The 12,695-nt window shown below is 37.6% G+C and overlaps 1 protein-coding gene across 1 annotated transcript; it reads right to left on the bottom strand.

Annotated features, from left to right (window-relative positions):
• Positions 1-5,611: 5,611 nt before the first annotated feature.
• On the bottom strand, positions 5,612-6,536 carry LOC113920260 (cyclic AMP-dependent transcription factor ATF-1-like). The gene is given in 3 exon segments (XM_035726823.1): positions 5,612-5,748; positions 5,841-6,326; positions 6,329-6,536. Coding segments are annotated over 3 exon segments (831 nt in total).
• Positions 6,537-12,695: the final 6,159 nt, after the last annotated feature.

The raw sequence follows: 12,695 nt of genomic DNA, 5'->3' as shown, positions 1-12,695 counted from the left end.
CTTTCTTTTTTTAAAAAAGATTTTATTTATTTATTAGAGAGAGAGAGAGCACAGCAGGGCGAGTGGCAGAGCGAGAAGCAAACTCCCTGATAAGTGAGGAGCCCAACATGGGGCTCAATCCCAGGACTTTGGGCTCATGACCTAAGCCGAAGGCAGATGCTTAACTGACTGAATGCCCCCTTATGATTTTCTTAATAATACATTCTTTTCCTTAGCTTACTTATCATAAGAATACAACATATAATACATATAACATATAGAATATATATTAATAGGCTGATTATGTTATTGGTAAGGCTTCTGGTCAACAACAGGCTATTAATAGTTAAGTTTTGGGGGAGTTAAAAGTGACTTGTGGGTTTTTGATTGCATGGAGGGTTGGCACCCCTAACCCCCAAGTTGTTCAAGGGCCAACTATATTTGTTAATAAGCCCAGAATTAATGAAGTTGTTAAATGAAATGTAAACACATAATTAACCCCAAAGTTATTAAAGATGTTGATAATGCTCCTGTTGGGGTCAAGGGTTAGATTTATTATGCAATAGACATGTGTGTCAATACGTGTTATTATATAAATGAAGGCTAGCTAGTAGTGTAAAGACAAAAGGTTGAATGAAGGCTACTGCCAATTCTAGAATTATGAGTACTAAAATAATAGATGCAATTGGAACCAGTAAAGGACTAATTGCTATCAGGACTACTGTGGCTTCTCCATTCAGGTGAATTAATAAATGACATGCTATAATATTTGTTAAATATTACAAATATCAGTCAGTCAGTTGTATAGCAAAAGCTATGACGAAAAAGCCTGATAGTTTCAATCATAGTATAGGGATAAATGGAATTGATGGTAAAGAGCATGTTAGTGAGACTATAGTTTTGTGGCAGAAGCCAGTAATTATTGTTCTTGCTTATAATGGAATTGCTTTTCCTAATTTTATTGAAAGTTCCTTTGCTTTAACCAATGATATTGGTTCATATTGAGGGTCCTTCAGTATTTTTGAGTGCCTGCTATGGGCCAGGCACTAGGTCGGTCATACTGTGGATGCAATGATGGGTAAGCTGACATGGTATTTATCTTAAGCTGAAAGCTTCTAAAACAGATAACCTTCTCTCTCTCTTTAAGTAGGCTCCGTTCCCAACATGGGGCTTGAACTCATGACCTTAAGTTCAAGAGTCACATGCTCCAACTGAGCCATTCAGGTACCCTGAAAACAAACAACCTCTTTTATTTTATTTTTTTTTAAGATTTTATTTATAAGAGAGAGCATGAGTGGGGTGGAGTGGCAGGCAGAGGGTGAAGCAGACTCCCTGCTGCGCAGGGAGCCCAACGTTGGGCTCGATCTCAGGACCCTGGGATCATGACCTGAGCCAAACAAAGTCAGGCATGTAACTTACTGAGCTACCCAGGCACCCTAACAAACAACCTTCTATTTTTTTAAAATTTTTTTTAAAATTTTATTTATTTTTGAGAGAGAGAGAATGACAGAGAGAGAGAGAATGAGAGGGGTGAGGGTCAGAGGGAGAAGCAGACTCCCTGCTAAGCAGGGAGCACAATGTGGGACTCGATCCCAGGACTCCAGGATCATGACCTGAGCCGAAGGCAGTCGCTTAACCAACTGAGCCACCCAGGTGCCCAACAAACAACCTTCTAAAAAGCAACAACAACATACATGATCCTGCCTCACGTAATGCGGCTGTTCTTCATATATATGAAGTCCTTTCCCCAAAAGGTAAGACTTCAAGTCCCATTAGTCACTATACCATGTCAGTGACCTTTATTCCTCTTCTAGTTTAGTCACAATCCTATATTGATATATTTAACCTGAGGATTAGATTGTAAGTTCAACATCAGCAAAAATTTATATAAAATGTTATATAGGGGAAAAAGAGAGAAGGAAGAGAGAACATAGTTAAAAATATAATACAAATAATACATATGAGATATTGTATATATAAAGAGCAAAGAAGAAAAATATATAGCTTTTATAGTCTTTTTCTGCAATTGGCCACGAGGATATAATTGATATTTATATCTTATAATTTAATTTTATTATTTATATTTATTTGTATTTATTTATATTTATATATTATATTATACTATATATAATATTATATTTATATAAAATATATTAAATATATCTGTATTAAATATATATAAATATATTTATATTTATATTTATATATATTATTTATTATTATATATTTAATAATATATCTTATAACATATATTTCATCTTTTCTTTTTTCCAAAGCCAGCACCTAAGTTTTTGTTTTGTTTTGTTTTGTTTTGTTTTGTTGAGACAGAAGAGTGGGAGAGAGAATCTTAAGCAGGCTCTACACCCAGTGCAGAGCCCAACACGGGGCTCAATCTCATGACCCTGAGATCATGACCCAAGCCAAAATCAACAGTCGGACACTTAACTGGCTGGGCCACCCAGGTGCCCCACTAAGTTTGGTTTTAATTTTTATTCTGTTTTATTTTTTAAACCTTGGTTAGTTGAGATGACTCCAAACCTAAGTCCTGAGGCACTGGAGACCTCGGTAGCCCTCTTTGTACTGGATTGTTCTATCTTCCGTGAACTTTTATCGGTAGACAGGGCATTACCAGAAAAGGGATGTACTTCCCCACTTACTTTGTGTAGAATAAAATATTCCTCCTTAATAATCAAGAGCAATTACTTCAAACACCACAAAAACCTTCCTCTTCTTTTTTCTGTTTGTCTCATGACTTAAGCTGCTTAAAATGCTTATAAGGGCCATATGACTGCCTGAACTTCAAGTTCGGTGGAACCAGTAATTTGGTCCCCACTGGAAGCATTCTTTCCGTGTGTACTAAGATAAACCAGTAAAACCTAAACTTATGTGTTGTGAAGCAAAACTTTTGTTTTGCAATTACATCTAACAAGTGCCGCCCCCACCAGACACATGAATGCTATCTCTAGAAGAAACTACCATATAATGATTGCTGATTCAAAGCATATACCATATTCAATTCTCCAGTAGGAGAACACCCCTACTTTGCAAGGTGTTGCCTAGAAGCTGATGCTATAATTGAGTCTTCAAGAAGCAAGTATGTTCTGTGAAGTCACCTGTTGTTGTATGATGATACATGAAAATATCATAGGTGTCAGCTGATTACCTCACTGTTATTGGTCATAAAATGCAGTGTTTGGTCAAGAAGCAGAGCTGCTTGGGATACCATCAACAGTAGAGTAACAATAATGGCATTGCAATAAAGGTTTCGTAAGCCCATGGATATTGTTGCTGACAGAACAGTGGTCTTTGTTGCAAGGTAGACAAGGGCTCTCTATGATGACAGTTGACTAATTATCATGCAGGCAGATGGCTGGATAGTTGTTATGGAATCTGTGGTTGCAAATAGGGCACACAGCAGTTAAGAGTACCAGATGAACAATGGTGATAAGAAAACTATGTTGTTGATTCCATCTATTGCATCCACTCATATGACCAAGGCCAGTTTTACATGGTCCCACTGATTAAATACTGGGGTGGCACTGAAAATGTGCTAACTGGCATCTGCAGAATGGCTCACCCTGTTTACTTGCTTTGTTTTTGACCTCTGGTGAATATCTGCATACACCCAAATACAACATAAGAATTTTCACACTTTGTGTCCTTTCTGTGAAGTCCATTCCATCCCTCTTCCCCAGGCCTTTTTGTCAGTAATCTTCTATTCTTATTTTTTCTAAGATCCTTGTCACTCAGCCAGCTTCTGCTCATCAGCCACTGTGGATCCATACTTTATCTCTCAATCCACAAGAACTGGAAAATTGGCCATAACCCTCAAAAGTTCTTTCCATTCTGATGGTTGCCCTTCACACTGTCTTTCAAAGCCACCAAGAGTGTTGGATTTACATCTACATGGCTTTTATTCACATTGCCATTGTTTCTGCAGCCTGTTAGTTTGGTAACTATTGTAATTTGTTGTTTGTTTTAGATTTTCCTGTTGTTACTATGGTGGTTGAATAAGGAGGAGTAGATGTTTTCACTTTGCTGTATTCCTACAAATTGTTATGTGTATATGCAACATTAAGCATTTTTTTTTTGGTATTCATTGTAGTGTAAAAGAAAGGTGAAATACATTTATTTCATTTCAGAATCCATTGCACTCTCCTTACTTAAAGAAGAATTTCAGGAAAATTAAATTTTCTATTTTGAAAGGCTTACAAAATGGGATTCCATTTTAGAATATCTCATAAAATGTCAACAGAATAAGCCCAGCAAAATGCCCTCCATTTTCTTCAATATAAGTCATATGTCAGGTAAAATGTCTGAGCATATGACAATGTGTTGCAGGAAGATTTTGACCTCCAGTGTGTGTAGTATCCCTTGTAGTCACAGGGATACATTCTAGTGGTATGATTTTTTTATTTGTCAACTATATGACAGCTCCAATTGTAAAACACATCAGTTAGACTCCATTTTTAGTATGTGGTATTACATGGAAGATACTGGGCTCATAAATTGCGTTAAAATGGTGTCTTTTATTCTGTAATACAGATAATCTTATTCTGATAGTTTTTGTTTTATGTTTATTGAGTTGTGTGTATGGCCTTCAGAAAACAACCACTGAACTTTTATTTTTTATTTATTTTTTTTAGAATCAAAAAACAACTTATTATATATTTGTAGAAAATCTCCGTTCCCAGAGTAACCAAAAAACAAGCTATTTAAAAGTATCAAACTTTTAAACAGAAGTTCTCTTTCCATTCTGATAAAAAAAAAAGTTACAAAATCACCACACTCCATTCATGTACCTTAGATGCCTTTTAGGACAAAGCCTCAAAAATAGTTAACCCAAGTAAGTCTCCAAACCCCTCTCAAGTCCAATAAACACACTTTAAAAAACCCATTTAAAAGATTTGACAATAGAACAAGTATACATAATCAGAACACATAATTTATATATTTAGTTATGTATTGGCTTTTCTATTTGTAATTTAGAATTTATTGGCAGAAATAAAACATACATGCAAGCACGCATACACACATACAATTGAAAAACGTAAAATTTAGGAAACAGAAATGCAAACCTACAGGGTAAACTGATTTATTTTAAAAATCAATTTACCAAATTTCATCTTATCTGCCATTTTTGGATTTTCGTTATTTAGAAAATTGAAATTGCTGAAAGTTCATTTCCTGCTTCTTGAGTAGGTTTAATTTTTACAGAGTTTCCAGTTGTGCCAGTAACTTCCTTGAGGTCATTTTCCACTTTATCTTCTGTCACCAGATCTCTTGCATAAGATATTTATCTTTGAGTTTTAAAAGCCTAAATAAAAAGCTTCATTTTTGACCTTTTTTTTTTTTTTAAAGATTTTATTTATTTATTTGAGAGAGAGAGAATGAGAGACAGAGAGCACGAGAGGGAAGAGGGTCAGAGGGAGAAGCAGACTCCCCGCCGAGCAGGGAGCCCGATGCGGGCCTCGATCCCGGGACTCCAGGATCATGACCTGAGCCGAAGGCAGTCGCTTAACCAACTGAGCCACCCAGGCGCCCATTTTTGACCTTTTAATTTATAAACTCCGCTAAGAAAAGAAATCCATCTAATATTTAGGCAAGTCCGCAAAAATATTTTCTTTCTTAATCAAACACTTTTATTGAAATAAAGATCCTTCAGAGTTTTTAACTCTTCTATTAGAGTTTTGTTTTGATTTTCCAAGACTGCAACTCGATTTTCCAGGCATTTCACATACTCTTTCTTCTTTCTGCGACATTGAGCAGCTTCTCTTATTCTTGTCTGGAATATTTTGGCTGTTCTTGCCCCTCTACTCTTCTATAAATTTTTGTATCACTTGTTAAGTTCTTCAAACAACCTGTTTGGGTTTTGCTTGGAACTGCATTGAATCTGTTTTTCATCAGCCTTATTTCTCTTTTCAGCTGGGGGTCACCTGTCGTAGCTGTTTGAGACATGAGAGTCACAGGGGTCGCCATTACCACAGTCTGGGGCAGCGAAGGAGCTGATGGTGTGGTACAGATCTGGTATGTCTGCATATCTCCTGATGCAGTTTGTACAACCACCTGGTTGCTGGGCACAAGTATTTGCTGTCCATCAGAGGTCTGGGCATACTGGAGAATTGTTGTACCTTGCTGAGTACTGCCTGAATTTGTCATGGTTAATGTCTGAAGTCCCTGTACTCCATCTGTGCCTGGACTGGCCAGTTGTAAGGCTCCATCTGGGGCAATGGCAATGTACTGTCCACTGCTAGTTTGATAGATGGGAGTTGGAACAGACATAGAAGTGACAGCAGAAACTCCAGGGTTTTCTCTGTCTCCTTTTCTGCCCCGTGTATCTTCAGAAGATCTTTCAAATTTTTTTTGTAAGATGGGTGCCGTGCTAGAATCCTGTGGGCTTTCTGTGAGGAGCCTGTACTGTCTGACGTGTCCTGAGACTCCTCACTTTCTGATAAAGATGATACCTGTTGAGCAATATGAGAAATACGAGCTCCCTGAACTGTTGAACCAGGCTGCAGCTCTGCCTCTAAAGTGTGACTCTTGTGGGAATCTTCCATGAGGAAATGTGGCTGCCGCCTCACGGCTTTCTGGGGCGGGAACTTCCACTTCCCCCTCCCAGGTGGATCCGAATTCTCTACCCACTTCCCCACCCCCTCACGCGGTGGGGGACGTGCCTCTGTCTCCGGTCAGGAGGAGTGGGGAGAATCTGTGTCACTTAACAGCCAACTGTCCTAGGCTACGGTTTCCTCGGCAGTCAGGGCCGCCACTGGCGGCATGATCTACATCAGGCCAACCACTGAACTTTAAAGGGGAAAAAAAACGTCTTAATGATGTCTTCTCTTTTGATAAAGAATTTCTACTTGGCTATCAATTATGAAACATCTTAATAAGCAAGATGGGTTTACAATTGTTTGAATATCCATTTTTTTGATTGTACAAATAATAATAAGATGAGATACACTTTCAATAGTGAAATAAAATTTCAGTGATGAAATAAGCTTGACAATTCCATTCAACTCAGAAATACAGTAAATGAACAGAAAACATTTTTTTTTTTCTGCTGAAATGCATGTTTCTCTAATCTGGATTAGCTCATATACATTTGGTAAATAGGGTGGTGATGTCAGCATAACATGGAATGTACACTATGTTATGTCCCAGCCTGTCAGTTTTATAGCTGTCAGATGTGAACTTTTTCACAGTTGAGAAGAAAGTCTTAACAATTAGGAAGCTTTAAAAAAAAAAAGCTGAAAAATACTGCAGAAGTGACTTCCTTTCCTGCAAGAAAGTGCCTTTCTGGTTTAGTAGCTTCAGGAAATGGGATGATCTCCACTGTAAAGCTGTCTGGGGAAGCTGCAAATGCAGAAGCAGTGGATGAGAATACATTTCTCCAATGTTGAAAAAATTAATGAAGAAGAATGTACCTGGAACGAACTTTTAATTTTCACATAGTTGGCCTCTATTAGAAATGAATTCTGCAAGGGTCTACACCTCAAAGTAGAAGCACATGACGAGGGGTATAAGATTCAAAGAATGTATGGAGGATGATTTTAGGTGAAAATGCCAGTGGAGGCTTACCTGTGCTAGTGGATTTGTCAGGATTGGGATTGGTTTTGTTTGTTTTTTGGCTACAGAGTCCTGTGGGTTTTGACTGGTCTATCACAATCCTGTTTCTCTTATAAGAATGTGAGGTTTTTCAGAAAGGCATAGTTGGCCATAGAGCAGAAATGCCTCTCCTTTGCCTGGGAAGATTGGAATAAAACTCTCTTAGTGCAAGGGACAGCGATTTCTAAAATGGCAAAGCACTATAACCAGTTCATCTTATAAGCTATTATGTAGATAAAATGAGATTACATATATGATTTATAACTTTTAAATCATTTTATTTTCTTGTTAGGAAATCTCTCAAGAGTAAGAGTCTCTATTAACCCTGCTTTGTCATTTTTTCTATTCAACAAATCTCTAGAAAGTACTACCTCTGTGTAAAGCACCGTGCTAGGTACTATGGATAAAGGTAGCAAAATTGCCATGGTCCTGCCCTTGCGGAGCTTACCTGGGTTGGGGGGAGATGGAGTTAAATAGGATAATCACAGAAATGATTGTTTAGTCAAAAGCTATGAAGGAAATGAACATAGAATATACTGAGTATGTAGTAAAGCATCTTGATCTTGACTAGGGCATTGAGGTGGGCTCCTCTGAGGAAGAACTAATCATGAATTGGATTAGCCTGAAAAGGAGTTAATTAGGTGAGTGTGGGTGCACACATGTGCAAGCCCATTTCAGACAAGAGCCCAGGTTTATTGGAGACAGGGAAGCAGTGTGTACAGAGGACCTATGGTAGAGAAGAGGATAGACACTGGAGAGAAGGCTCATGTTCCTTCGGTCCCTGAAAAAGAAGGGTATGACAGGTAGGGTCCAGACCTGGCAAAGCCTTGTGGTTTATGGTAATGATTTTGAGCTTAAAACCAAAGAACAGTGGAACTCACTGAAGAATTTTAAGCCATAAAATCAGATTTGTATTCTGAAAAGGTATTTCTTGCTGTTGAGAAGGACAGATGATGAAGATGCAAGAAAGATCTTGTGGAGTCTAGTTAGAGGCTATTGTAGTAGTCCAGAAACTTTTCTTCAAGAGCGCCATGCTATCCCTGTCATTTTGGAACAGGATGGTGGCAGTAGAAGTGCAGAGATGTAGGAATTTAAGATCTGAAATCAACTGGAAAAGCTATATTGGATATAAGGGGGTAAGGGGAAGACAATAAAGATTACATCTACGTTTCTACCTTGAGAAATTGAATTATAGTGATGTAGTTCATGGAATTGAACACTGGATTTCTGGGAAAAAATAGTGAATTTGGTCTTGGACATGTGTCTGAGGTACCTTGGACATTTCCAAGTGAAGATGTTGAGCAGCAAGTTGGATATATAGATCTGAAGTTCAAGGAAGGGTTTTACCTGGGTTGGAGTATGAATTTATGAACACTTGAGTTGATTGCTCAGTGAATCCATGTGCCCTAATGAGATTGCTGATGGAGAGAGTACAGACTGAAAAAAATAAGAAGGCTCATCTTCAAGATACCACCAAGAACTAGGTAGAGGAAGATGAACCAGCAGAGAATTTGAATGAATAGAGAAATAGGAGGAATGTACGGCATGACTAGAGGCAAGCAAAGTGAGGATTTCAGGAGCCTTGTTCTCTTTTCATGCTGATGGGAATAAATGTTTCAAGTAAGAGGGACAGAGAAAAGAATTTATAGTGTAGGTTTCCTGTGTATTAGTCTCTGTGGATAGAAATTGGCAATGATTTAAGTTGTATGACCTGGTTTCTGACATACATAGGAAGTCTACATTTTAACACTTCTGTGAGAATTACTTTCAATAGGATGGCTTTCTGATAAATAAGATAACTCTTTCAGGAGTTTTATATATAGCAGGGCTGCATTCTAGCTGTATGCCTCTCTAGCTGATGCTTATTGCTATCTTGGTTAGTTATAATTCCCATTTGATATTTTGTAACTTAAAAATGGAATTATAAGGCTAACCACTATGAACACACATAATATTAGACACAGAAAGAGGAAAACCAGTTAATAAATATAGATATATTCAGAAATCAAGGAAGAAAATATGTATAGCCACTTTGTCTGTGTCTAGTGCTGGTCATGTGGCTGTACTTGGTATTTATGAATTCTTTCTTCCAATAGCCATTCCATGTTCTTTTTTTTTTATATATTGGTATCTCAGCTGATTAGATTTCTGTACTTGGTTGAGTGACTCAAAACCTTAATTCCTGAAGGGTCAGGGAATTAGTAGTCCTTCGTGCTTTGGGTTACTAGTGTGTCCTATTAACTTTTACTCATTGGACTTGCACTTTCTGATTCCATATATACTTCCCCTTTTCTCCATTGTAAGAAGCAACACAATTTCCCTCTTAATACTAGGGGTCAATTACCCTAGAAACATCAGAAACCTCATTTTTGTCAGTTAAGTGGCATGAAGAATCAAATGTGGCTGGGTAGCCATCCCACCCTCTAGTTAAAAGGAAGTCTTGTTTCCTGGTGGAAGTATTCCTTTTTTGGGAACTAAGACATCAAAAATAGCAGAGCACAAAGATTTTGGGACATGGGAAGCAAACCCTTAGCAAGAATCACTGCCACTTCCACCATCTAATTCTCAGAAACCACGTGTTGTTTGCTGGTTAAGAGCATGCATTGTATTTTTAGGACAGCGCTTATGGTGGATGTTGTAAGGCATTACCCAGACTCTCCCTTGAAGAACAAAATGCCCATTTCCTCAGCTGCTGGGGGCGTTATTGGCAGAGAGCCCTTAGCTTTTAGCCCCTTTTGGAATTACCTCAACTAAAGAGGGCTACTTCTCCCAAGGTCTCATCCCTTCGTAGGGCCTAGTGCACTGAATGACTGGTTAACATGGGAGTATAAAGGCTTAGTCCTCTTGCTCCAGCTCTGGACAGTTTCATCTTCAGTACTCTACACAGAGTTAGCTGAGGCTTCTGTTGGGCCTATATTGCAACTCAACTTCTGTCTCTGTTCAATCCTACTTCCTTCCATGTCTTCCATAGGCACTGATTCCAAGACTTCCTATGTGCTGATCAGATTGTCAGAGTCAGCTTAAGTCCTCAGGCTAAGGAACCCGACCTGCAAGAGACTGTAGCCCACAAGATAACACAGTTAACCATGTAACCCGAGTTTTCAATGGGCCAGTCCACTATTCCATCAGGCCACCTGTTTGGATATTCAGGGTAAGACCAGTGAATCCTGCGGATGTGAGTTTATTTCCTTTCTCCTTTTGCTGAAGAATGTGTTCCCTTGTCAGAAGGAATGGCATGTAGAGTAACATGAGGGGAATGAAATACTCCTTTAGTTTATATTTGTTGTTGCTGACAAAAGCATTATAGGCAAAGTAGGTACAGTCATACACTGAATAGGCATACCTTTCACTAAGGGTAAATCAGTGCTCCCTCCATAATGGAAGAGGTCCAATGTAAGCAACCTGCTACCAAGGGGCTGACTGGTTTCCCTAGGGAATAGTAGTGCCCATTGAGGGCTCTGTATCTCATGGGAAAGATATACAGTGTATTCCAGTTAAACCCATGTTGTTCAAAATATGTTCAAAATGTTTATTTGGAATTATCAGAACTCTTAGGCTCTTACGGGCAAATATATATATATATATATTTATGTGTATTTATATATATGGGTATTCTATATATATATATATGTATTCTACATATATATATAGAACCTACATATAGATATTACATATAGTACCTTCTGTATCTTTGATATAAATATTCTTCTTGGTTTTATATTATTTTGTCACTTAGCTACAATAATCTCCAGTGATTACCATCCACTTTTGGACATTCCTTAATTTTGATTGATGTCCATGTGATTAGAATGATCTTAAAAAAAACCAAACTATGCACTGCCAAAATAAGGAAATACATAAAAATTGAGTTTGAATAGTAGATCTGTGAGATTTCCCCCTTCTTTTTACTTTCCTGAATTTTTGAATCTCTCTTAGGAGAACGTAGCTCCTTTATAGTGGGAACCAGAGGATTGATTCTTTCCCCCAAACAAAACTGTTCTTCTCCCCACCCCCATATAGGAGTATATGATGTTCTAAAACATTTAAATGATACTTTAAGAAGATGGTTTTCCTTTTTCTTTTTTTCAACCCATGCTCCTGGTGGCAATTTACCATCTGTGTATGCAGGTGTGGTTGAGAATTGCACAGGAACAACACTTCTTTCCATATTCTGCTGTAGTGACATTTGAATTTTTTTGCAAGTTTTTATTATGTTGCTGGCTATTCCTGTCGGTTGCTAGAAAGTGAAATGCTTTCATTGTATTATTAATTACCTAGGCAATGATTTAAGAATATATTTATACCTTTTTCATTCTTTCATGAAATTTTATAAAAATTTTATCTTGCTCTAGCACAAAGCAATTATCTTGTTACTTTGTTACCACAATTACTGAAATTAATATTCATCTCCTTTATAATTTAATAAATAAAAAGGACTACATACAGCATCTACGATACATACCTTGGAAGGGATATGTAATTTCAATATGACATCTCTCCTTTTACTCATATGGTTTTGTATCAGTCAGTCATTAACAAATGTTCATCAGGAAGCATTCCTAGGGAAGTGGCAGGTTGAACTTTTCATAAATCTCAGTTTTATGTGACTAAAGCATAAGTTAAATGAATCTGCTGCAGTCTGAAGCTTGGAGCATGGGCAAAGTATCCATTGCTTGTGGCTTAAGACTGAATAGGCAAGGGGCTCCCTACAAAATATCACTGGATTCTGAATAGTTTCACCAGTTAATGAAGGCAGATTTCTTTGCTTGATCTTTTAGAGTGGTTTAAATAACATAGGTAGTTCATTAAGAGTATCCTATCTTTTTTTTTAACTCCATTAGTTTTATGTTCACTGACCTCAAGTAATTGAGAAGATTTAGGGAGATTTCTTCCATCTTCCAAATGTCATAATTTAGGAACTTTTGGTTGCCAACACAGTCTTGCTATGAAATCAAAGATTACCCTATGGTTACAAAGGATAAGATCTTTTTGATCTATTCAATGCAGGGTACTTGATCTCTTTAAATGTTTGGTGTGGAATGTAGCTACCCGGTTATGTGTTTAAAAGACACATTGGCTAAATCCTTGTTGTAGCAATTGTATTTTCCATT

This window comes from Zalophus californianus, chromosome 3 (assembly GCF_009762305.2).
Source record: "Zalophus californianus isolate mZalCal1 chromosome 3, mZalCal1.pri.v2, whole genome shotgun sequence".
In the NCBI taxonomy this organism is placed as follows: domain Eukaryota; kingdom Metazoa; phylum Chordata; class Mammalia; order Carnivora; family Otariidae; genus Zalophus; species Zalophus californianus.
This window is presented reverse-complemented; position numbering and strand designations above follow the sequence as displayed.